Source organism: Ambystoma mexicanum, chromosome 5q (genome assembly GCF_040938575.1).
Source record: "Ambystoma mexicanum isolate Mex_15411 chromosome 5q, UKY_AmexF1_1, whole genome shotgun sequence".
In the NCBI taxonomy this organism is placed as follows: domain Eukaryota; kingdom Metazoa; phylum Chordata; class Amphibia; order Caudata; family Ambystomatidae; genus Ambystoma; species Ambystoma mexicanum.
This window is the reverse complement of record NC_090933.1, coordinates 675,416,769-675,443,109: the sequence shown is the minus strand read 5'-3', so window position 1 is coordinate 675,443,109 and position 26,341 is coordinate 675,416,769. Positions and strand designations below refer to the sequence as shown.

Here is a 26,341-nt window from a genome sequence, read left to right as displayed (position 1 = left end):
AACACACCGGTGGATGCTTCTCGGTGCGTCGACGGTCGGGCCTTCTCCAGCGGGAGACAAGCGGATGACGATGCGGGCGAGAGCATCCGATGATCAAATGAGGTTCTTAGGCAAACGGGAGCACGGCGGCTCTGGTTGGCGATGGTGGTCGTCGACAGTGGCGGACAACAGTCTGAGTGCTTCTCCTTGGAGTTCAGCAGCAGTCTCTGTATCGGGTCGGCAGCCTGTCGAAGGTCTGTCTGCCATGGAGCGATGGCAAAGATCAGCTGTGCACGATGGTCCCTCGTAGCTCGGGAAGAGGGCGCCTTACCAGGTCCTCTCTGGGTCAGTCCTTGGAAGCACAGCAGCTTTCTGATTGCGAAGGAGTGCAACAGCAATTCTTCTCGTCCAGCAGGGCTTCAAGTTCAAGCGTCAGTTATTCCAGTTACTCGTCGTAGTGGACTTCAGCTTCTGAACACGATTCCTAGCAGTGAGAGGTCCCCAGATATACTGTTGATCTCCCATTCATTCCGCTGGGTCACACTCAAGCATCCAATCACGACTACGGGCATTCATGCAGGCAGGCAGCCAATCAGGCACACGAGGTATTCAGGCCATTCACTTCTCTCCAGACACTCACAACAAGTTATATGTATTGGGACAAGTACCGAGCCATTCAACACTTCAAGCTATATTCATACCGGGTTCGGGCAGGGTTGTCTCAGTCATTGTGTCAACCACCAGATACTAGACACCCACAACACAGAATGCATATTCATCACACACTCTATTCACCCAGGTCCCACCCACAGGAGGTACCCACAACATACATCACCAGGAAGGCTCCAGCTAGTCTGGCTGGGCCTTCACAACAACACCATATATGGCATTTCCACCCAACAGCCAGTCAGGGGGAAGGGACAGAGTCAGGGCTTCCCAGGACTTTGGGAAAACAAGGTAATGGGTAATAGAAAGCAAGAGGCCACCGGGGCCATCTTGTTTTCCATCAGGAATCAACTGATCCCAATGGCAGGGCCGGGGTATCCCAAAATGGAGGATACTCTGCGCACTTGTCAAATTCAGCATGGAGCTGCCACCAGCCCAAACCCTGCTCTGCGGGCCACCCACAGGTTTCCAAAAACATACACTAGGGGCACAGGGCTGTACCCCCACCCATGGGTGCCATAAAGGTATCCCACGGGTCCGTTCACCAAACCAAAAGAAAGAGAGCTGCACTGCCAGGAGTCCCACGTGAACTCCTGTGCAGAAAACACGACAGAACACACAATAAAAAGCAGTGAAGGACAAGGATACGGAGGCCCTGTCCCTCCGATGCATTTCCAGCATCACAGTGGGTCGTTTCATGGAATATTGCCATGGTAAAGAAATATATGATTGATAATGATTGGCTTACTTTTGTTCGGGGTCATGGGTTAGTTATCCTCCAGGAGACGTGGGCTGTTAAAGCGCCTCATATCCAGGGGTATTCCACCTTTGCCATTCCGGCACATAAAGGGGAGAAGGTCGTACTAGGAGGGGTTTGATTATATGGGCTGATGCATCACTCTTCACCTCAACCAGGATGGTGGAGACAAGCTCAACCGATCTTCTTGAATTAAAGCTCATCCTGAGGGATAATTCTGTATTACTGCTTTCAATTTTTATAATATGATCATCTTGGGCAGGGGCGCATATTTCATTAGAATGATTGTAGAACGGATCTCCGCTTGGAGGCTGTCTTCGATTGGTGTGCCGAAGACTGTGACCATGGGGGATCTTACCCTCCAGCTTCAGCCCCTACATGCCTTGATTGACATAATGGAGGAGGAGGATAGCTACTGCGGTATAGCACCGGTTGTTAGAGAGTACCCACTCAGACAGCATAGAAATGCAGAAGAAGCTAACCTGAGGGCCTGTAATGGGCGATTTTTGGGGGATGCTACTGCTGCACCAACTTTTGAAAACCATCAAGGGAGGAGCATGATTTACTATATTCTCGTGAACTTAGAGGTTTGGGATTGCGTGAAAGCATTCCAGGTTATTAGGAGTGAGAGTGATCATCACCTCCTGGTCATGGTGTCCAGTGAGCACCTATGGGGGTCTCAGTTAAGGGGGTATGCAAGTCCGAGATGGGAGCTGCCCATTTGGAGGTACGTGGCCAGGCTAGATGCAATTTAAGGTGGGGGAAGTTAGATCTGGAGCAGCTCTCACCACAGGTGTATTGTGATATATTTTCCACCCTGGCAAAGGTAGAAACGCTGGATTATAATGACGCAATTACATTGATGCATATGCATGAAGATATAGTGCCACTTATTGGGACTAGGCTATCAAAGCCACCTAGAGCCATTCGTAGACATACCGAGTCCTCTACTACCTATTCAAGGTTGGCTTAGGGGCATTTGATTACAGTAGCACAGCGTGAGGAAGGGGCAAAAATCCTAGAGCTGAGGACAGTAAGGACCATTTACCATAGGCTGCTGAGGGGGAAAAAGCATGGCACGAGGATACCTGGGGTGCACTACTTAGTGCTATTAAAAAGGGGTATCTGAGAGGTTTTTGGGGGCAGATCGGGATGGGGCAAAATGCATGTAAAAAGAACTTGCAGTGCTGTATTACTGAGCAAGCCTGGGTGGAGTACTATAGCAGCCTCTATGGAGGTAGAGGGGTGCAAGGTAGCGAGGATCTTGCCATGAGTTGAACCGGTCATAGTCAGGGGGCCGGTCCAAATGATCTACCCTTGGTATTGACCCAAGAAGAGGTTAGTAAAGCACTAATATTGAGACAATCAGAAAATTGAGGAACTCATTTCCTACAAATTCCTTCCAAACTATTGACAAAAAACTGGGGATTCTCCCAAGATATTTGGTCACATTTCCTGATAGCCAGCTAAGGAAGAATTTTGTTAGAATTAGGCTCAATATAGTACACACAGGAGAAATTTTGACCTTACGAAACCAAGGGATTGACGCCCAAAGATTGTGTAGCGTTTGTGAGTCCCTGTCAAAACAAACGTTAAAGCATTTCCTGTTGGACTGTGAGGGATCTTGGAATGTGAGGTGGGCATTACACAGAAGGTTTGTGGACCGGGATGAGGAGTTGCTTTTGGACTTCTTTTGGAGCAGAATCATCTCTGGGCATGAGTCAGCTCTTACATTCGCCACTGTGCAGGTTCTGGAGAAATGTAACATCGTTCTCTGAGACTTGATGAACCCAAGGGCAACAGTTGAGTGGAAGAGCAATTCCGAAAATATCATTGTTGAACTTTCTCATGGTCATATGATGAAGCATAGTTAATCGAAATTCACTCTAGTTTGGAGAAGCCCAAGCAAAAGAATGTTAGGGACCACTGTTTCGTTTCAGATTATAGTATTGGTAAACGGTTTGTAAATTTGGGAAGGTTGATACATTGTTTTTATTCTTTTTCTGAAACAAAGATATTTTCTCTTTTTGTAAAGGTTTTGTACCATATACAAATAAATACATAAAAATTTTAAACATATGCCAATAATTGGGGTATATTTTATACAAATGAACCTGATGTTTGGGTACCATAACTAACAAAACTATTCAATGCTACCCTGAACCAGTCCGTGGTCCCCCGAGTCTTGGACAAATGCAGAGCTGGTCCCCATCCATAAGAAAGGCTCTAGAGACCAGACCTGCAATTACAGACCAATCTCATTGCTAGACTATGGGGACAAAACATTTGCTATGGCCATACTGTCATCTGGAGGCTTGGGTAAGCAGTAATAAAATCATCAACCATGGGTTCTGTGAGGGATTGAGTACAGTGGATCACAGCCTGCGGCTGCGATTAATTAATGACACATATGCCGTCCTTAGGAAGATCTTTGTTTACGCAGTTTGCTGACCTGAGAACTGCATTTGACACTGTGTCCAGGCATCACCTCTGGGAGGTCCTCAGGGGGCTTGGAATTCCAGTGGCCCTCCTGAGTGCTATTCAGAGCCTATATACAGTAATACTGCAGTAGTGCGATGGGAAACTGATTGCAGGACTTCGAGTAGGATAAACATTGAAAAGAGTGTCCACCAGGGGTAGGTCTTGGCCCCCAAGTTATTTTGTATTTTTATGAATGGTGTCATCAAAGAGTTGTTGGCCCCAGAGAGATGCCCCCTTCCAGCGGGCAATAAGATACCGGTCTTGATGTTTGCAGAGAAGGCAGTATTGATTTCTTTAACACCTGTCGGGGTCCGCAGGCAACTGGATGTATTTGTCGCTTTTTGCAAGAATAATGGCTTGACACTTAGTGTATCTAAGACAAAATCAATGGTCTTTAATACTAATGTCAGGGGGAAACACAAAGGCCTTAAATTGACTCTGAAAGAGGGTGAGATTGAACAAGGGGTATTTTACGATTATCTGGGGCTTAGGGTAATGGCTTCTTGCAGCTGGTCCATGCAGCTGGAGAAGGCAAGGCTTACCCTTGGCAGATATGGTAGTGCCCTGGCCAGGTTTACAGCTGAATATGGTAACAGAGTTAACCCTCGCTGCGTTTTTCTCTGCGGAAATTCTATTGAAAAAACTAGTTTTGTTTTATTTTTTGGGGGGTCCCCCCCCACAAGCATCCATCCCCTTTCATTTTGTTCTATTCCGAGCACCCATACCACACACATATTTATAACCCCCCTAAAAATTCGAAAATAAATCCAGTTATGGTTAATCCCGCGATGAAAGGACGTTGTATCGGTAATAGAGCAGTGCGTGTTTCTCTGGAAGCATATAAGGTCAAGCAAAACAAGCCACCACATATGGAGCTGAGCTGTGGGGGCAGCTAGATACTCATGCATTGGAAATTGTGGAAAACAAGTTTTTAAAGTATATACTCGGTTTACCTTCCAGCACCCCTAATTTGCTAGTGCTCTTGGAGACGGGCATGCAGGGGATCGAGTCCATCTGTTGGCTTCGCTCAGTGTTGGCTTAGCCCAGTGTTGTTCTGCATCCGATTGTGGTCTAATGCAAATTTAGCCAAACATAGGGATGATCTGACAGAAGTGCTCTCGCAGCAGGGGGGGCTCGTCTTTGAAATGGGCTCTGCATGCAAAGTTGTGCCTCGAAGCCCTTGATCTTGGGGTTTACTGGAGAAATCCAAGTTCAATTACCAAGCAATCGAAAGATGTGGTAAGAAGTGCTGCCCTTGTCAAAGCACAACATGACGTGGTTACAAAGGTCCTTGGTTCTCCACTTCTGGCCCGTTATATAAACATTTAAACACAGGTGGGACTCCAGGATTACCTCGATAATGTCAATCCGAAGTTTGAAAGATTATTATATACAACAATACGGTTTGGCATATTGCTGATAGCATCAGTAACACACAAATGGCGTGGCGAGGCTTCTCCCTTGTGTCCTCTGTGTAAAAGTGTGAATGAGGACATGGAGCACTTCATCATTCTGTGTCCAGCTACATTATTTTTAAGGAAACGCTTGTTAAGGCCACTCATGCGCCTGCGTGGATGCAGGACTGTTGCTGATGCCTTGGAAATTCGTTTCAACTCTGTTGATACTCCCGTAGTATTTGCAACTTGTAGGTATTTAATATGGGCTTGGAGTACGAGAACTAAGAACATTCTAATGTGAACTCTGTATGCATTTGTTCTTAATGAAATATGAGGCCCATTTGATGTATTTTACAATGTTTTGTGTTCCTGCGACTGTTGGTTATTAATATAAAGTGTACTGAGTCTAGTTGATTAAGGGCCTATATCGGACTCCAGGAATGAATTTCTCCACATTTGTTGTAATCTATATAACGACGTATTGACGCCCAATGATTACACTGATAGAAGATCTTTCAAAGATACTAATGGAGGCTGCGAGCAGTGCTCTCCTCCAACTTGGCGATTGATTGCTTGCCAGTATATTCGTATTTGGTCATTCTGGTTTTATCAAAACATAAATCTTGATTATTTTTTTAATGTTGTCGACAGACATTTAGCATTCACAATTTAATCTCTGAGTTGTCTGCAGATTTTGCACAAGCGCTGTAACTTTGTATTCTTATTTTTTACACTGTTTTTACTATTTTTCACTGAATAATAATGAATTGTATCTTGTGCTTTATTATGCAATTGTATGGCTTTTATGACTCATTGGTCGAAATAAAGCTTAATGAACGAACAAACAATATTTGACAAAATATTCTTAATAATAAATACTTCAGGCCTTCCTTTAAAATACTACCAATAAAGTCACCTTTGTTAACATTGCAGTTAAATGCATTTATTTTAAAAACACACATCATCTATATAAGTACAAACTAGAGGCACATCTACACAATGCCCATCAATGTTTTTTGTATCACCTGCTAAATTAAGAACTCCACTGGTGATAGCCTTTAACTATAAAAGCCGTATCAAAATACTTGCTAGCTATACAACAATTCATATTATGACAAATTGTAGTTTAACCTAAGCAAAATAATGTTGTTCAAAACAATTTGTTGATGGCCAACAAGCAAATAAATCCAATGCATATTATTAGACCAATTCCTAACTCTATTGCACGACCATAGATTAAACAATTAGGCACATAGAGGCGTGCACAACATTCACATATTGATGGCACTCAATAGATAATTACTTTGTGGCTGCCAGACAAGTCAGACGGTTGTTCTCCAGACAGTAAGACAGTGGCACACAGCCATTTGATGAAGACAATTCAACGGAAATGACTCTTGTGCAAGTAACACACTGAGGGGATGGTTATTCACTTGCCTAGTGCTTGTTGTTAATTCTTGAAAAGGCATTCTTTACCTCCTACTCACTGTTGCATGTTTATTGACTAGCCTAAGCGAACAATCACTTTTTTGATGTCCGGCACCAAGAATCTATGTTTTCACTTCTCTTCTCAGTCTTTCGGTTTCTTTAATTTTTGGTTTAATTTGACTAAGGAAATGATGTATGCCTTCTTCAGGGTGGGTTAAACATTGCACCCTTTGTTGCATGCAAAATGGACTCTTCTATCTTGACAAGTGTCCACACATAAACCACAAATAGAAAAATTCTAAACAACCCAAGACATTTCAGTCTACAAAGAGTAGTTTTCTCACAGCCTAACTGGATGTATAGGATCTTCATTTATACAAAAAGCTCATGGTTATAATGTGTACTCTTGGTGCCCGCCTGTTAACTTCAAAAACTAAAAATGTTAAATATGTTGATGTTCTTCTAGATTTTACCATCAATTTTAAATCTGTTACACAACAAAAATATTGACTGCAAGTCAACGTGTACAGGAATGAATGCAGGTATCAAATAAATGTAATCTGTTGAAACAATTGCTGGTGTGTATAAATAGTGTACGTAGCAGTTGGGAGAATGGCGTAACACCAAAGAGAACATGCGGACAGATTTTATGGAGTGATTGAGCAAGATGATCGTCTGATAGTTCTACTTCTGTGGTATAGTCAGATGTTCATAAGACATTTAGCTTTTACAAGTGGACGATAAGGGCCTTGCAGGAGGTGAGGAAGGAACTGTGGAGCATGTGGATTGAGACTACACTGTGCTATCCATTCATGCCTTGACTCTCCTGAATTGTCCACTTCTCAGTTCCGGGTCCTCTGTAACTCCCTCTCTCTCTCTCACAATTCTTCCTTCCGGCCTGACTCACTCTGCTGGCCACACTCTTGATGCTCTCATCTCTGGTGACAGCCCTATCACTAATCCTTTCATCACTCTCCTCTCCTGGTCTGACCACTCTCTCCTTTCCTCCAATCTGGGGTCCCTTGGCCCTCTATCCGAGCCACCCCCTGAACTGCCCGTCTCCTTCACCATCATTCGACCTATGAAGCGAGTGTCAGTTGCTGCTTTTGCCTCTACCTTCATTGTCCCTCTGTCCCCTGATCCGGACTCTCCTTCTGACTCTGTCCTTGCTTATCTGCATCTTGCCAGACATCCTTGCCCCTGCCATGAGGATCCGTCTAAAACCTGCCGACAAGAACAATAACTGGTATGGCTACGATCTAGAATCTCTGAAACACAAGTGCAGAGTTGCTGAACAGAAGTGGCAGACCTTGGGCTCATCCTCTGACAAACTGGCCTGCTGCCTGCTCCAAAGACAATACTGCTTCTCTATCCGCTCCAGAAAACGGGCCCACATCCAAGCCCGCATAACTTGAGCCTCTAACAACATGGCCAAACATTTTTAAAATCTGCAAGGAACTTGCCAATCCACTTGCAGTCTCCACCTCTCTACCTCTCTCCTTCCTTCCCAGGCTCTCTGCACTGCCTTGGCCTCCCACTTCATATCCAAAACTCAGGACATCCTGTCCTCACTCACCTCTGCCCCATCTCCTCTTCCATTTATACTCCCCTGCCTCCCTTGGTCCGTCTACCCCCACCCCCCTCACTCTCCTCCCTACTTCACATAACACCGGACAAGGTCTCTGAAAGCCTCTTCCGAACAGCTACTCCCCTGCTCCTCCAGAACCATTAAGGACAACATCGCCTCTCTTGCCCGGGCATTTGCAGTCTTCTGTAACCACTCCTTTGCCTCTGGCTCTTTCCCACTTTCCCTCAAGCACTCCCTTGTTCACCCTCTCTTAAAAAAGCCATCTGCTGACCCCTCCTGCCCGGCTAACTATCACCCTATCTCTATTACCCCCTCCCTCGGTAAACTCTTGGAAAAGTTGGTCCTCCCCCAACTGACCCTCCACACTGATCTTATTGGCTGCCTTTATGACCAACAATCTGGATTCTGGGCATCCAGAGGCACAGAAACTGCTCTCCTGAACACCCTTGAAACCATGCCCTCGAATCTCGACTCCAACTCTCCAGCTGTTTTCATTCACCTTGATCTCTCCTCTGCCTTTGACACAGTCAACCATTGCATTCTCATAAAGTGACTCTGTGACACTGTTGGCATCACTGGCCAGGCACTGGACTGGCTGATCTCTTTCCTTAATAACTGCCCTTACCAGCTGCAATTAGGCCCTTTCTACTCCTCCACCACCCTCTCTACCTGTGGTGTCCCCCAGGGCTCTATCCTATCACCCTGGCTCTTCAATATCTATCCCGCCCCTCTTGCTCATCTAATCTCCTCCTCCTATCCGCATTACCAGTGTTATGCCGATGACACACAGCTTTCCTTCAGACTTGCCACTACTTCCCCCTCTTCCTCCTCTCTCATCCCCAACTGTCTGTCTGCCATTCAGGCATGGTGTCCACCGAAAGATCTCTGTCTCAATGCCAGTAAGACAGAGATCCTCCTCATCAGACCACCTGTCCCCTCTTTTCCTCCTACCCTTTGGTCACTCTCTTTGGGCCCTCTACCCCCACAATCCTGTGAGGCCATAAACCTTGGGGTCATCTTTGACTCTGCTCTCTCCTTTACCCCTCGCATCTTGGACCTTACCAACATTTCCCACTTCCAGCTCCACCTACTTAGGGGCATTTTTCCTTTTTTCTCCTTCCCACAGAAGCTCAATGTCTCCAGAGCTCTGGTCCTTTCCAGTCTGGACTACTGCAATACCCTCTTTCTCAATCTCCCACTCTCCTCTTTTCGCCCCCTCCAGCTAATACAGAATAAGGCTGCAAGGCTTATCCTGGGCCTCAAACCCTGGGACCATATCGCTCCAGCCCTAAAATCTCTCCACTGGCTCCCAGTGACTGCAAGGATCAAATTCAAGACCTGCTGTATCATCCACAAGACCTTCTGGGCCCTGGGACCACGCTATCTTCAACTAACTTTCTCTCCCTAAATATTCCCCTGCTAGAGCCGTACGTTCCTCTAATTCCAACTTTCTGACTGTCAAACGTTTCTCTAAGCAGAGAGTGGGGGCAGATCTCTCTTCGTGGCTGATGCCTCCTTTCGGAACAGCCTCCCTGCTACTCTCAGATCTCAGCCCGACCTCCTTAAATTCCAGAAACTGCTCAAATCTCTGCTCTTCTCACACCTCTTTCACTCTTCCCCTTCCTTGCTAATCACCCCATTACCGCTTTGACCAGCAGCCTGGTCCTCATGAACCCCACAGGTTCTAAGGCCCCCCCTACCCCCACTGCATTGCCCTGCCGGCCCCTGCCTGGTGGCTCCAGGTACCACCATAGACAGCTGCCTGTACTAGCACTTGCCTGAGGTGCTCCTCCTGGCTCCCCCAGCACTTCCCTCATGGCCCTCCTCCAGCACTTGTCCACTCCTCTTCTCCCCCTTTCAGTCCCCCTCGCACTTCTCATCCATGCACTTGAATGACCGAATGCCACAAGCCCTAGAAGGACCACGACTATCTATATTATTGTTGATTTTTGTGTCTTGCCACTGTTATTATGTCCCCTGTTCCCTTCCCATTTAGTCTTGTGGCGCTTTGAAACACAATCCTGTTGCATAAAGCGCCTTACAAATGACCAATGAAATAAAAAGAAATAAAAATGCCTATGTGGATTGAGACTACCATGTCTTATCCATTCATGCCTAACATGCATTGTGAAGAGGAACCCTACTTGGTTACCAATTAAAGGTGTTGCAAGACCTTGTTTAAAAGACTAAGAAGGATAAGAAGTGACAATGATTTACAGAGGTTTGAGATCTAGCCTTTAATTTTCTGCACTCGGTCTGTAACAGGAGCCTGGGGCGGATCATAATGAACTGTTTATACAAGGGCAGGGGGAAACATATTCCAGTTGGTTTATAAACAAATTTCAGTAGGAGCAGTGTGCCCACCCACAGCCCCCACAAATGTAAGTTTTTTCATGCACCACCTGCTCCTTTTATCCCTTTTTGCGCTTAGTGGGGTATTCGAGTTGTAGATGTTTTGCATTGAGGAGACACTTAAGTTTACCTATATATGGAATCCGTGGGAGTCACAGGAGGGGTAGATTTTAGTGTGGTTTGCCGGTGGAGCTTACGATGTGCAATGTGACTAAGAAACCTTCTGCTTGCACAGTGTTAAGGAGTCCATATGCCAGTCGATCCACCAACAAACCGCTGCTCGGCCCTGAAAACGTGCGCCCTGAACATGTACAGTGGGGATTACCAGGGGGTTACAAGAGTTTTTACTTCACATTTTTGGAGTACTTCGGGTTTACCCTGTACAGTAATTCTGCCACGGTAAATGCATCGAATTTTAGAGGTTTATTGATGGATTGACTCTGACTTCACATCCAATCTCGGAATTTGGCAATGCGGGAAAGTGGTGATTAAGTCGCAGTAATTCTGTTACTGTCCTTTTACCTGTTTCTAGAACATGTGCTCAAATGGGATTGTTTTAATGTACACGTTAGAGAGCAACCCTATTTAGTTTAGAATCAGTCTTGAAAGCAAACATTATTTCAGGCAGTAAACTAACCCACACACCTAGAGATGACCTGTTAACTGGCGCTCATGGGAAAGGAAGTATCATGAAAGAAGCCTTTCTGGGGGATTCTACTGACTTTTTGTAAATGTGAAATAGTATAGCTGAAGCCAACCTCATTAAAGAGCCCAAAGTAACGCCCAATATGTGACGGAATGGTAAAGGCAAATTGATAAAAGGCAGACACCTAAAAAAGCAGACAAAGGAAAAATGGTAAGAAAGAGATAGTGAAGTAAGCTTAAAAGTGTACCTTTGGGGACCTAAACACTTCTCACCAGGCTTTATTCAGGAAGGGCATGCTTCACAAATAGCACTGGAACTGCAAGCAAATCGGCCATTTCACAATCAGGGTACAGAGATTTTGCTCTTCTTATGAGGTACGGCATATCATTTGCAGCGGACATACTGTAACATTGAAATGAATTATATCCTTAGTAAATTGAAGATGCTAATGAACACCTCTAGTCTCGGTTCCATAGCCGACACTCCACAGAAACAGCATTGGCCTACTTTTCTAACTTGCCCACCACCACAAACGGATCTATACTTCCCCTTCTTGACCTTTCCCTGCTCGCCCTCTACATCCTCAGAATGCAGGAAACTGCACTAACATGGATGGCCTCCGACCTTTATGTTCATTCATTTCCCATCTCATGGAAAGTGGAGATCTCCACTTCGACCCCTCTCCCAGTAATCATCCCCAAAGTTTGACATTGGTCTACTACTCTATACGCTCTATGCCTCCTAAGAAAATGTTGCTTCTCGACCACCTTTTTCCCGCGATGATGCATAGATTTTCTTCTCTTTTCACACCTTCACAGCAGTCCACTTAATAATGATCAGATGATCCCCAAATGCTTTTATCCTTCCGTCACTGGATGGTGTTGGAGGTCAGATACGGGAGGTTAGGGGATGGGAGCAGAGTGAGCTTGGGGGTTGGCGCTTGCCATCTGCTCTGTGACCGTCAACCTGGGGGCGGTATACGGACGATACCACAGGTCACCTGCCCCATCCCTAGCCTCATTGTCAGCAGTTCCACTATTAATGTGAGATCCTGGTTATGGCCAAAGATGTATAAAGGGGAAGGTGAAAGAATGAGGAGGAAACTGCTCATGGCATTCATCTGCAGGAGTCCACGAGAAGTGTGGTAACCATAATGTCTCGGTTTGTCTCAAAGACACAAGCTCATGCACACCACTCACAGATCCTGCCCCCAGCCCCTCCCGTCTCATATTGTGAGGTCTTGCGGTTGCCAGGAAAATCCACAAACCATACCATGGAGAGTATTCAGACAGAAGGCCTGGTAGCCTTTGTGGATAACCAGCTGCATGGGGGCAGACATATGAAGATGGAGGACAGCTATTGTCTAATCCCAAAGTGCAAAGCCATGGGGCAGTCAGCTGCCCAACTCAGATCAACTGGGGGAATTGTAGTCAGCCTGAGCTTTACCTAATCCCAAGGCCAGCTCTTACATAGCTCAAATAACACCAATCTCACATTCATATGGCCTGGTCTGACCCCTCTTGTATAAGGGAAGCATACCAGTGGGATTTAGAAATCAGAGTGCAGAGAGAGTCAAGGAGGTGGAGAGAAGTTGGAGGATTCATGGAGAGAAGGAAAGAGCAGGGAGGAGGAGATAGAGAGGAGAAGGGAAGAGAACCCAGAGAGATGGGTGAGAGAAGGGAGATGATCAGGTGGAGAGGAGGAGAGACCGGGGACACAAGGCATTGGGGATGAGAAGGAGACACAGTGGAGAGACATGGAAATGAGAAGGAAAAACAAGGGTGATAGAGCAGAGATAAAGAGGAATATCATCAGAGGAGCATCGAAGGCAAGAAGGAGGTGAAGCAAAGAAATGTGAAGAGAAAGAATAGAAGAAGTAGGAGGAACATCATCGGAAAGAGGAAGAGAGGGAGAAGGAGAGGATCCAAAAGAATGAACAGAAAGACAAGCGTGAAGATTGATCCGGGAAAGAGTGATAGAGAAAGGTGATTAGTGAAGCTCAGGAAGTGGGACAGACATTAAGGTAACATGAGTTAAAAAGATGTTCCTGGAATGGTGATGGGGTCGGAACAAGGGCCTGAATAAGAACAAAGAGTCTAACTTGGGCCACGTTGAGAGACAGGTTTGCTAAATCAAGCCAGCTCTCTCTTGCCCAACACCCGACAACAGTCTGAAGGCCTAAGTGTACAAAGTAGGGATACCTGGTAGGTGTGTAGAGGAGGAGCAACATGTGGACCTGACCACATCAGCCACAACCAAGAGAGCCAAGTAAGAAGGGCTTGGGCACTATAAATCTAGAGACTGGGCCTTCTTTTGCCTACTGAGGAGGCAGACCCGAACTGAGGGAGAGAGGAAAGGACCGAGGACCACAAGCCCAAGGAGATTCTGGTGGGGGGAGACCCAGAGTGTCGATTGCATTAGTCCAACCCTAGCCTAATCCCATGGGTTCAGTAAAAACGTAATCCTTACCTTGTGTGACCAAACTAAAATAGTAATCTCTTAACTAATCTTGAGGTGCCTTGACCTCTCAGCAGTGGCAATGACTCTTCAAAGTCAAATTCCTCCAAGACTGAAGCGATTTACCTCACTGCCAAGATCACCTCACCCTTCGTACCCCGAACCACTTCTTTTCCTCCAATCCTGCTTCTCACCTTCTTCAAGGCTCGGAACCTGGACTCCTCTTTGGCAGCAATCTTAAACTCCCCAAGCACACTTCTTCCACGACAGACATTAGGCTCAACATGCTTAACCTGAAAATATGTCCTTGTCCCCTACCACTCCACAAATACACTGATGAGCACCCAAGAACTAAGCTGCTTTTACTACTTTTGCAGCCTCCTCATTCCATTGTCTATTCCTTTGCAACCACAAAAGTATGTTCAATTCTGACACTTTGACTAGGTACAACCTTCTCTTTTCCTACCTCTCCCCACCAACTCCCCACCTGTTGGGTCGCTAAGCAACACAATTCCCTCTGTAAATTCCTTTGAATTGTATTCAAATGAATGTATGGGTTACTCCCTCGCCCCATCTGGTATCTATAACTCCCAGTAATTCCCTCTGCATGGCATCTAATCTGGCATTCTTCATAATCCCTCCATCCTATTATTCTCCCTTTGCATCCTCGCGCTTTACTCCTTCTCGCTCCTCAATCCAGACTCTTTAACGCCTTATCACCAGATATCAAAACCACAACCAATATCCTTGGGTTGAAGGCACCCGTCACGCTCAGGCTTACCTCCCTATAAGGAGATCCTGCACTAGCCCCGGACAGGATCTACATCTGAACCTTCACCAGCTACGCCCACTGTCACGATACCGAGCCATGGCGTCACAAAATCATGGAATGACTCTGGGACCGCTGATGCCTTCCTTGGTGTATGTGTAATAGGACTCAATTTCCTAGAACTCCCTGGGGTCACGTGCCTCTGTCGCCGCATCGGACATAGGTCTTGTAAGGCACCCAACTCGCAAGACTGCTTCGAGATCTATTTTGTTTTCTTTATAGACGTATTTCCAGTCAGAACTCGACAATAAAGACAAATGAACAGATACGCCGACAAGTATCAAACTACAAAAGTAAACCTACCCGTTTTTGCCTTCAAATCTTCGTAATCAAAAATTGCAATTCCTGTGGTTTCGCTTCCGGTGCCAGCCGTGGTTGGAACTGCAAAAAAACAGTGCGTGTTCTTGAGTACAATGTCAACATTGCAAAACGCAAGGCATTAAAATATTGGTTTCAGAATTGACACGCATGCTATACATATCCACAGAGAAATATAAAACAAAATCGACATATAGATTCAAGCCTTGGTCATATATCGCACGTAAATCTGATAGTCACATGTCCTGATACGTCATGCACATGTCATTGCGGATTACTGATTTCTAAAGCATTCATTCTATCAGGCCAATATGTGTGTGTGCATTGATCATGGTCTAGTCCTGTCCTTTGGGATCCCAGGTTTCTGCTAACAACGCAGGGTGCTTGGATGTGTGATCCTGGCCAAAGATGTGCAAGGCACACTAATGCAACAGGAGAGCTCATGCCTTATCTTCTCTCCCTGGTATCAATGACCTGTGTTCATACAATGAACACGTCGGTACCTTGTGGTAGCCAGGGTAGCCAGCCACATTAAGTCAGAATACCCCAGTCGTTACACCATCGAAGTGCGCCAGTGCACAGGTGACATCACAGTCTCTGCATGCCTGTTTCTCCATCAGACACAGGATAAGATATGTGACATTGTTGTGCAAGTGATACATTTATTAAGCTAATGAAGTGTCAAGTAATCAACCAAAATCATGTGGCCCAATTTGGGAGCAGCCAAGTCAAATACTAAAGTAAAATACTGACTGGCTACTCAAGGGTGGCCTGTCTCTCACCCAAGCATCCTCCTAAAGGTCATTGGGCAAACGTTATCGCCACGGCCATAAGCACAGCCTTAAAGTCCACTTCCTCATCACCCCATCTCCCCTTCCTAAGGGTTGGGAAAACAGTGAGCCGTGGCTATCCAGGGGATTGGATCACTGGGTAAGTACTGAACTGTGGTCCCTTAAGAGGAACACAAAAACAGGACAAAACAAATCTGTGAAAAGTATTTTGACTACAGCACAGAGATAAATGCAGTCTCATAAGTAGTCGAAGGTGGCAAGGCTGTGAAAGAAGACAGAAGGATAGAGCAATTTTCTTTCTATCCCTCCCTATTCTGTGTCTAAGACTAGGTAGCGCTGATGTACCGCTTACCTAAAAGGGACAGTATAAAGAAATTAAAGAGTTACTGTCAATTAACCAATATGCAAAACATTCAGCCTTGTCCTTCCTTGACCACACTCTCCCATTGAGGTAGATGTATGGGGAGAGAAAAGATGTTAAAAAAGAACACCTGAGGCAACTGTTCAGAGATCTATTGTGGGTATCTACGCTAGATACCCACAATAGATCTCTGAACAATTGATAGGCAGGGATAGAAAGAAAATTGCTCTATCCTTCGGTCTTCTTTCACAGCCTTGCCACCTTTGACCACTTATGAGACTGCATTTATCTCTGTGCTGTAGTCAAAATACTTTTCACAGATGCGTTTTGCCCTGTTTTTGTGTTAAACAATCATAAAGTTAAGGCATCTCCCTGTTAACTTGAAACCCAGTGCCCTCTAGTCTTTGGTGAATACCTATAAGAGGAACACCCAGTTGGATGATCTTCCTCTTGACCATCTACCATGTGGGGAACTTACAGCGAACCACAGCACACAACGCACACTGGGAGGATCAATCCACTCCCTGATGGTCGAAGCAGTGCAGTCGCCATTTGCTTCCTGCTGCTCAACGCAGCATAGTCTAGGCTTCCCTTCTTCATCCTCAGTCTTTCTGGAACCGAAGTGGCTTATGGGGGAAGAGTGTCGGGGCCAGACTCAGATACTTATGGTCATGGTTTTCTCATTGGTTGTCCTCAGTTGCCCCAAGACAAGCAGTTACTTGCAGTAGAAGTTTCTCCAGGATCCTTCACAACAGGTGCAGCAAGTGCACTTATGTGTTCACATAACCCACACAGACCAATTCCATGTTGAATGATCCCAATCAACAGTCAATTATTCCATAAGGTGTTGAATACCTGGGTCAAGAAGAATATGCAATTGCCAGATTAGGACCTTACACAGCATTCACTAGCACAGCTTAACTGCAGAGTGAAAGGGAACCACCCTAATGCCCACATAGTAGCTAGCAGGCGCAGCACTCACTGCATTTAAAATGCTCAGCCATTACCTCAACCAAATGCCGTTTCATGGTAAGTCCGCCAAATGGGAGAACTTGCAGGAGTAAGTAACTAATGCTCTGCTTTTATCACTGGCATGGGTGAGCAAGTCAAAAGCTTAGTCGAAGGCAGTATATGAACATATATGTAGCCCTGTTTCTTCAATGACATGAAAGGGCAACCTGTTCTGGGATGTGCCCTCCTAACCTATCCTTGGCCTCTGACTAAACCCCTAGGCTTCAGCTAGTGTGAATCTTGTATGCCATTTAAGTGCTAGTGTACCTCCATTTGCTTCGTTGGGTGGACACACAGATCCTGAAGAAGATGAGCTGAATGCAGGCATCACCCCCACGATCCTGCCGCAGATACACTCTTCATAGTTAAACCTATATACGCATTGGCTCCCAAACATATACATAGTCAACTAATTAACAGAGATGGCAGTCGAGTTTGTAGTCTCTGTACCTTGTTGGTTGCGGTGTTGTTGGAGTTCAAGGGGAGGAGTTCCCAACAAATACTGGTTTCCGCAGTGTAGTTGGCAGCCGAGTTTGCAGTCTGTGCGGATGAAGTGGGACAATAAAGTTTCGCTCGATGGAGGAAGGACGAAATTTTCAGAGCTCTAAGCTTTGCAGAGACGGAGAAGGAGACGCTAAACCCCCCGCCGGCTACCCAAGTGGCCCCATCGACTCATCTACCCAAAGGTGAATCAGCACACTATTTGGGTAAACGGAAAACTAGAACTGCCTCCCTTAACATTTCACTGTCCCTCAACCCCTCCCTCCGCCTCCGCCTCCTTCAGACTAGCTCTAGTCACTCCTCCCACCCCCACCTTCTCCTGTGCTGCTGTTACCTTCACCGCCACCTTCCACCCTTACTCTTTCAAAGAAAACAGTCCAAGAAACAGTCCAAGAAACGAGACGGGAGCAGTCTGGCTCCACAATCCCAGCAGATTTATCTATCTTTGGAAAAGATACTGATTTAACCAAGAGTCTCCCATGGTTCCAACGTGACGCGGAGTACCGGGACGCTCCCAATTACACACTGGATAAATCAAACTCATCAGCCTCAATGACCCTAACTGAAATAACTACAGTGGCAGCCTCAACAGCTGTCCATCATTATACTACAAGTGAGGAAATGGAGAGTGGTTGGGAGGCTTCTCTTTTATCATCAGACCATGAGGTCAATATATTGAATCCTTTGGCTTCACATTTGACTCCGATGCAACCCCCCCCCGGTACCTCCACTATTCCGCTTCCAAGCAACGTGATTCGAATCACTGAGGGACCCGCCATGTCTGAGATCACGGTTCAAGCTGAGGTGCGTAATTATTCCTCAAATGTAAAAACTTTGATAAAAAAGACTAAGGTTATACACTCATCTGAATATACTTTCATGCTGGACCCTGCAGATCTAGCCCTAGAGGCGGCCCATGAGCTGAGCCTTGAGGGCCCACCAGATCCTCCATTGCGAGTTGACCCCATGCAAAGTCTTGTGTCCATTTTCCCCCAAGCAACCTCAACTGCTGTGCGAATGGAACAGGGTGCCCCCAGGAATCAATGTAACAACAACAGACTCACTAATACTTGAACCTCAGTCGGTATTATTGATGAAGCATAGAGTCTGCACTTCTCCTTTAAATAAGCCCTCCAGTTCAGTCCATCGTAGAGGGGCTATTTTGCCCAAAAGAACTTACCAAAAGGCAGCCTCTAAAAGAAAGTTCCCAGTTGTTAAAACCTCTGCTTTCTGTCACCTAAAATAAAGAAAAATCAATCGCCATCCATACTCCAAGTGAACTCTCGGACATAGAAATCCTGGAGGGACTCCAGGATATCTCGCTGTCCTCAAACTCTCCAGGTCATTTTCCAGAGCCCAGTGATTAAATAATGGTACATTCGACCATAAGTGGGCCCTGCCCAACGGATTGGACCCCAACAATTACCAACACAAAACTGTGGCTCTTACACATCGCAAGCCCCTTCAAAAACAATCTCCCATCCTATTTGCTTTTTCAAAGGGGAAGATTCATCCAAAAAAGTGGTTTGTTGGGTAATTCCTTCCAACGAAACAGTACCCCAACAAACATCTATCTATAACTTTTCATCAGTGAAGAAAATATCAAAATCACTTCTTGAGGCTCAACAAGAAAATGTACTGAACGGGACGTATACAGAGGTTGGGGACGTTTTGCGGACTAGTGTCCTCAACAAGCCATCAATACCCATGAGTCCCGGTCACAATATTTTGGTCAGTGCCTCAAAGTCTGAGAAAACGAGGACTCCACATGACCTTTCCAACGGTCCGCATACATCTGATTTGTCATTGGACTCTTCCACCTCATTTTGGCAGGAAAAGAACAAACGGCTGGAGCAACAAAAGCATATCCCGGAAAAGGACAACAAAAACAATAAAACAGACTTACTCGCAATAATGTCATCCTTTTCACCAAATTATATGAATCACTAAACGATACTCCAAAGGACCACACAACCTTGATGGCAATGATGTACTCAAAACGCCTGTTTTTGGAAGGATACATCACTGCCAAGGACTCAAGGAACCCCGAATCAGAACCAAACTCTTTCCGTTCAGAAATTATAAGTCAAAAGGCTTCTCATTCTGCAGCTCCAACGTGTCCTCAATCTACACAGACGCAAGTCTGGGATCAGACACAAGTTGACCTTACAGGGGAAGAAAAGACTATCATAAACCCTACTGTAACTAAAATAATGATTGGGCCTGTGGGGGATGACTCCTTAACACGCCACGTTGACCCCAAGGGCAATGATAGGGAAATAACATTGCTTTCTCCAAGTACCAAGTCTGGGGCTTGTGGACCTGTGGAGCTACCGGCCCATGGTCAGCCTCCACACCAATGGGCAAGAGAAGCAACCATTGGTCTGAAAGGTCCCGTTGCCCCCTTTAACATGAATAACCAAGATTTCTCAATCTTTCTCCAAAAGACCATGAAGAAAAATAAATCAAATATATCAACTAAGGAGCAGCTGAAACCCCAAATTATCAAGACTATAATTAACACTAAAGCCTCTAAACCAAACCCAACGGTCAAAGTAGCATCTAAACTGGCTCTAAGGAATGCCCAAAGGAAAGAAATCTCACAAGCTCCATCATCCCTTCTAAACAATTCATGCGCACAAATGCTGTTGCTACAGAATCTCCCGCAAGTGGCTAAAACGAAACAATACAGGAGCTGATGAATTTATCCCTCTACTCTATTGAAGACTCTGAATCAGAACTAGTCATGGAGGACATAAGTCAGCAGGATTCCCAATGTCAGAACCAGGAAAATGGATCATCCTTACCCACCCTTGTGCCTATTACAGAAGAGCAACAGTCTCCTGTCTTTCTGACTCTTTTGGAAAAAAGAAAGAGAGTGTTGAGATCCAGTCAAGTCGAAACTATGGTCCACAAGTCATTAGATTTGGACCAATGCATCATCACATATCTTTCTGGGCTTAATCAATCAGGGAGTGAGAACAAAAGGGTTTCGACATCGTTCCACCAAGTTCAGAACCCCAGACAGAAAATCCATCACTGGGAAGAAGCCCCCAATGCCACCGTAGACAACCCCCTGAATGGCAGGAGACTGACTGTACCGACAGACGTAGCTGACGTGGGGGTATCCAAAGATGCAGTTATTGGCACTCATAAATTGAGTAACGTAACCTTGAGTGGTAAAAACAACAGTTTACGATCACTAAAACTCGAGAATATTCTGTAAAAGGGGACAATTTGATATTAAATAGGAAGACTGTCATGGAATTACTTCACTACATCCCAAATTTACATCAAGTTCTATCAAAAGATTTGAAGATCATTGAATTTGGGAATGAACAGAGAATGGACAGTATATACCTTCATATTCCATCACCTGTGGTAAAAGGGATGATGCTGGATGCAGCTGAAAGCTTGTTAATGTTAGGCTTCGACTTAACTGCCATCAACGACCCTGAGGTCTCCTCATCCACCCTTTGGGAAGCAGCGGTGGTTACAAGGGCTCCTAGTAGGACAGCCAAAGGTTCTAATGACTCAGTCATAATTGGGGCATTAATTTAAAAGCAGAAAAGATTGGAAGAAAAAAAATGTGTTCAAGACCCAGTGGGGATGGGTCGCGTCCCGGAGGGCCAGAGACCCAATCTGAACGTGACTATCAAACTGGACCGGCAGATGATTAATGGACAAGAAATTACAACTGCTCAGAAACAAGGACTGGAAAAATGCAACAAGTCCTGGTTGTCAGGAGCCTTGGCCCAGCAAGTCCATGCATAGCCATCCCAGCTGCCTATGTCACCCCAGACATATACAGTCAGTCAAGGTTTTCCTTCGCTAAACTGTCTAGAGATGGCCTCTTGGAACACTAGAGGTTTCAAACATTTGACAGTTCAAAGCATTGTTAATTTGGGAGCCTTTGATCTGGCATGCTTTCAGGAAACCTGGCTGAGGGAGAAATCAACCTTGGATGGATGTGAAGTAGTTCTGAGTCCAGCAGCAAAAGGGGTGAAAGGAAGACCTACATCGGGCCTATTGCATGCACTGAGATCTGGCAGAGACCTAAACCTGAGGGAAATCATTTTCTCTAATCTCTTCGCCCAAGAGCTTTTGGTGGAATGGAATCATCCAAAGCACCCTGTAACTCAGGATAAACCAACTACTATGGTGATTATAAACCTGTACTGGAAACCCCAAGCCACCTCTAATCTGGCCTTTCTGGACTTGATCGCTAGCTTTATTGATGATGCATACATTAATCAGAACACTCATTACATCATTCTATGTGGCGACCTCAATGCTAGATGCATAAAGGGTGATTCTGGAGGGGGGGGGAATGCTAGGAAGATCTGCCTCCATGCCCAGAGGAACTCCGTGGATGTCACTTATGGATTCACATGACTTGCACATGCTTAGCAACCTAATTGCTGGGGATACACCCCTGAGGGCAATTGGGAAAGAGGACCAGTCAGCAGTGATTGATTACATTTTTTTTCTTATCAAGGAACCTCCTGATACTCATCTCCTCTTTTGAAGTATTAAAGATGGCAAACAGTGACCACAACCTGCTGCATGCAAGTTGGATGGCTGCGATACAACCAGAAAGACAGCTAATGATGTTATCAGTAATGGTATGCAATAGGGGTACCTATTTGAAAATGATGATGCCCTCAATTGACAAGTTGGTGTTAAAATTCATAGAAAAGCTAAGGTCCAATGACACTAATGAAGATGAATCAAAAGTTGACTACAGCCCTCTTCACGAATGTTACCGCCCCACCAAACGAAGGCCTTTCGTCAGGATATCTAAAAGACCTCATGTCTACGACAGCTTAATCGTGGAAAAAAGATAAACATTGAGAAAACTATGATGAACAGTGGCAAAGACAAACCACCCTGATTACATAAAAAAAGTAAACATGGCAATTAAGATCTATAAAGATTTGTTATTTGAGCACACAGCACAAATGTACCAAAACGATGCATAAACCATGTTAAATGCGATATGCGGAAGGAGGGCTAAAGACTTCTGGTCAATAGTCAAGTCCATAGTAGGCCAAAACATTGACTTACAATATAACAATGTTAAAGAAGGGGTTTGGGTGACTCATTTCACTAACCTTTTCTATATGATGCCAGCCCTGGAGCCCCTGCCCCACAAGAGTAAGAGTGAATCATGGGACATTCCTCACGGTGTAGAACAGGTACAAGAGAAACTATGGAAGCTAAACTCATCACGGGCTCCCGGACCTGATGGCCTGACTAACGCCATGTTAAAGGACATCTGGAATCATGGGCCCTCTTCATCCACAAACTAATGGAGCAAATTGCCCAAACCCGCTCGATCCCAAATTCCTGGAGAAAGTCAACAGTTGTCCCAATCTTCAAGAAAGGAGAAAGCAAGAACCCAAGGAATTATTGCCCTCCTAGAAGTGATCAGGAAGGTCTTTGGATCTCTCATTTTGGAAAAACTGCAAGACTGGACCAAGGAGGTGGGCTGTAATGACCCTTTAAAAACAGGTTTTGTGAAAGAGATCGGAAAGGCTGCAAACATCCTTCTTTTGAGCATCTTGAAGGGAATGGTGAGAGATGGTAGACCAAGTTTCTCTGTGGCATTGGTTGATCTAGTTCAAGCCTTTGACAAAGTTAACCGAGAACGGGGAAACTGGGAGAGCTGAACTGCCCAAATTCTTGGAACCTTTGATGGCTCTTCACTCTAAAACCACCATGCAAGTGCGACTGAATCAGTCTGGCCTACTATCACGTGAAATCCCTACTGCTAGAGGTGACAAGCAAGGATGCCCACTTGCCTGGCCCTTGTTAATTTTCTTCTGGCAGACATCCAGAATTTTGATTCCTTGATAAGATCCACCCCTCCCCCCGACCATAGGGGAAGTCCGGCTAAATCATCTTTAGTACGCTGATGACCTAGTTTTAATAGACCAGACCCTGGTGGGCCTCCAACACCAGCTGGATAGCCTGCAAAAGTAAATCAGAAAGAACAATCTGGAAATAAACATAGAGAAAAAAGAAATCACGTGTTTCGAAAGAACAATAAAACACAAAGAAAAATTTAATTGGTTTTTGGGACGTACTAAAATCGAGCAAGTAAGCAGTTTGAATACTTGGGTGTCTAAGTAAGAGTACAGTTGAAACACCGATGGTCGATCATCTTTGAGATAAAGCAAAGAACTTGGTGAGCCAGGCTATGGTCCTGAACAAGAAATACGGACCATTGCTGAACTTTTCAAAAGTAGTCCCTTCCTTGACTTACGCTGCAGAAGCAATGATGATGATCCCTGAAAAAGTATGGCCAGGCTTGAGGGACTCTTTTGGAAGAAAGTGCTGGATGTTCCCACTTCAACCCCGGTCCAGATTATACAGAGAGTGCTTGGTCTTAAGTCCCTAAGAGCCATGGTGGAATGGAACAATTTAGCACTGTTCCGTAAGATTATCTTATGTCCGCAACCGATAATCTTTCAGATCATCAACAAAGAACTACGTGGAGCACCTGCTGCAATGCTGGAGAACTGGTCCAAAAGAAACAGACATTCGGGAGCTGATCAACAGTACTGAACATTTTTTGAAAAACAACCAAGTGCGAGTATAGGAGAGAGGGACTGGATAACTACTCTTGCCAGTGCTGCTGGCTACAAGTGTATTGCCCACCTTCCTGCGGGAAAAAAAGGAAGCTAAATACACTTCCGGGATACCTGGCAAAATTTCCCAACAGATTTTTCCGTGATCAGTTTTTACAAATTCGACTAAATCGCTTACAAACAAATGCGATTATTGCAATACGAGCCAAAGTTGATGTCAACACATGTTGATTTTGCAAAGATCACGAATGTGTTGAAACTTTGAAGCATCTTCTGCTCTACTGTCCATGCTTGATCAAAGAGAGATCCAAAGTATTTAGACAGCTTCTAACACAATTTCCATCGTTTAGTGCAGAGGAATGGTGGGCAATTTGAATGAGTGGAGAAAAAAACACGCTACGATATCTGTGGTTTCGTTTGTGACAAAAATTATTTTGGACAAAGGAGAACACACGGCCTAGACTTAAGATAAGAAGCATGGTGGACCGAAGACTAGATCTTCTTTCTTTTATTGAATGTAATCTATGAATAAACATGACGATATTTTCAACTTTTTGTAAAAAATGTTTATCAATTAAAACAAGTGCTTTATTTATTTGTGGAATGCTTACCCTTTATAGAAAACCACCTGGATTGGAAGCCTATCTTTGTCAGTACATAACCTAGTAAGCATTGTGTAAGATGAAGGTGTAAATCTGCTTCATTAGTACACATGCGAGGAAAGGGTGGCAGTTCCTGCTTTAATGGCACTTCCTTTATCGAGTTTGGATATTTCTACAGGACAGAGGAAACCCAGCCACTTAGAAACCCTCAGAGAGTATTGTGCAGACTGGCATAAGCACAGGTCAGACTCAACCAATCGAGATGCCTGACAGAGAGGATCCTCTGACACCAGGATTTGATAGAGCATACCAACAAGTGCAAGAAATTGAATTTTTGGAAACTATTATAGCTTAATTTCTGTCCTACCAGCAGTGAGTCGTAAATTCTAGGTAAGATGCAAATTAGCTTATCGTTAGAGGCAGAGTGAGAAAAAATGCTTCACCCGTTGATGGTATGCACAATGCATAAAATGTACTACAAGCTGCAGAAGGTTCACAGTTGTTAGCTCTAGGCCATGTCTTTCTAAATCATCTTCATGATTATCTTGATTTTTCTTTATTTTAAGTGTGCATAGCACTCAAGGGGAACTCAAACGCTGCACAATTGAAAAGAGCTGAAAAGTTTAACTAACATACAAAAAGCATCATTACACAGATAAAACAGATAAAATGGGTCTTATGATGCATTGGTAAAAGGTCCCTGTTGAAGTAAATCTTAGAGTAGGCGAGAGAGCATCCCCAAACTCTGGGGCTGTAAAGGTTTCAAAGACTATTTCTGGACAGCTATGAAAACAGACATCGATCAGAGTGCTGTTGGCATCCTCATGTTTCTGTAGACCATGTCCGTTGATGAGATCGCTGTGTGGTCCTACATACACATTCACCACTAGCATTGACAGTAATGCACCCGATGGTTCCCTATAAGGGACAATGCCCTCTGGGAGACATAGGGATCCAACCTCTCCTGCTGAAGCCTGTCTTGCAGGAACCAGGCGATCCATGGAAAATGGTACTTCCCAATTGCTGCACAATATCCTGGCAACAGACAAGCAACTCAATATTTTCCAAGGCCCACGTAAGGTCCAACATGGAAAAAACCTGGATTAATGTTCTGCCCAATCTGATCTGCAAATCATCTGCCAGGAAGACCAGAGCAGACTCAATCCATTACCAGTTCTAAAGACAGACTTAAAGACATCAAAAAAGCCGGCATCTTCCAAGGATGTACAGCTGGGTGGATGCTATCTGCAGAGTTTTTCGGCAAAGTGGAAGGAGTGGAGTTGATAGTTGGTGAGAATGTACACATCAAGGACTCTAGTTTTAAAGTAGGAACACGCCGGGACACATTCTAAATGTGCTAAAATAATACCTGTCAGAAGAAGAGGATCCCCTCTAAGCAAGAGCAGCAATTTTCCAAGGGTCTCTTTAAGGTCATGGGTCAAAGTTGCCTGTAGCAATATTCATGTCAGCGGTTAGGCGAGAAACTCCATGGCATGGGCAGGGCTAAACCTGCCCATGAAAAGATCTGCTTTGGAGTAAATTACACTGGCTAAGTATGGCCAGCCTGAATTTACTCATTCTGAT

The 26,341-nt window shown here is 45.0% G+C and overlaps 1 protein-coding gene across 1 annotated transcript in view; it reads right to left on the bottom strand.

Annotated features, from left to right (window-relative positions):
- The window catches only part of ADHFE1 (alcohol dehydrogenase iron containing 1), a 419,108-nt gene that overhangs the window by 171,320 nt on the left and 221,447 nt on the right, over positions 1-26,341 (bottom strand). Inside the window, exon 7 of the mRNA XM_069621130.1 lies at positions 14,884-14,961. Coding sequence (XP_069477231.1) covers positions 14,884-14,961 — 78 coding nt within the window. The remainder of the gene's footprint in view (positions 1-14,883; positions 14,962-26,341) is intronic.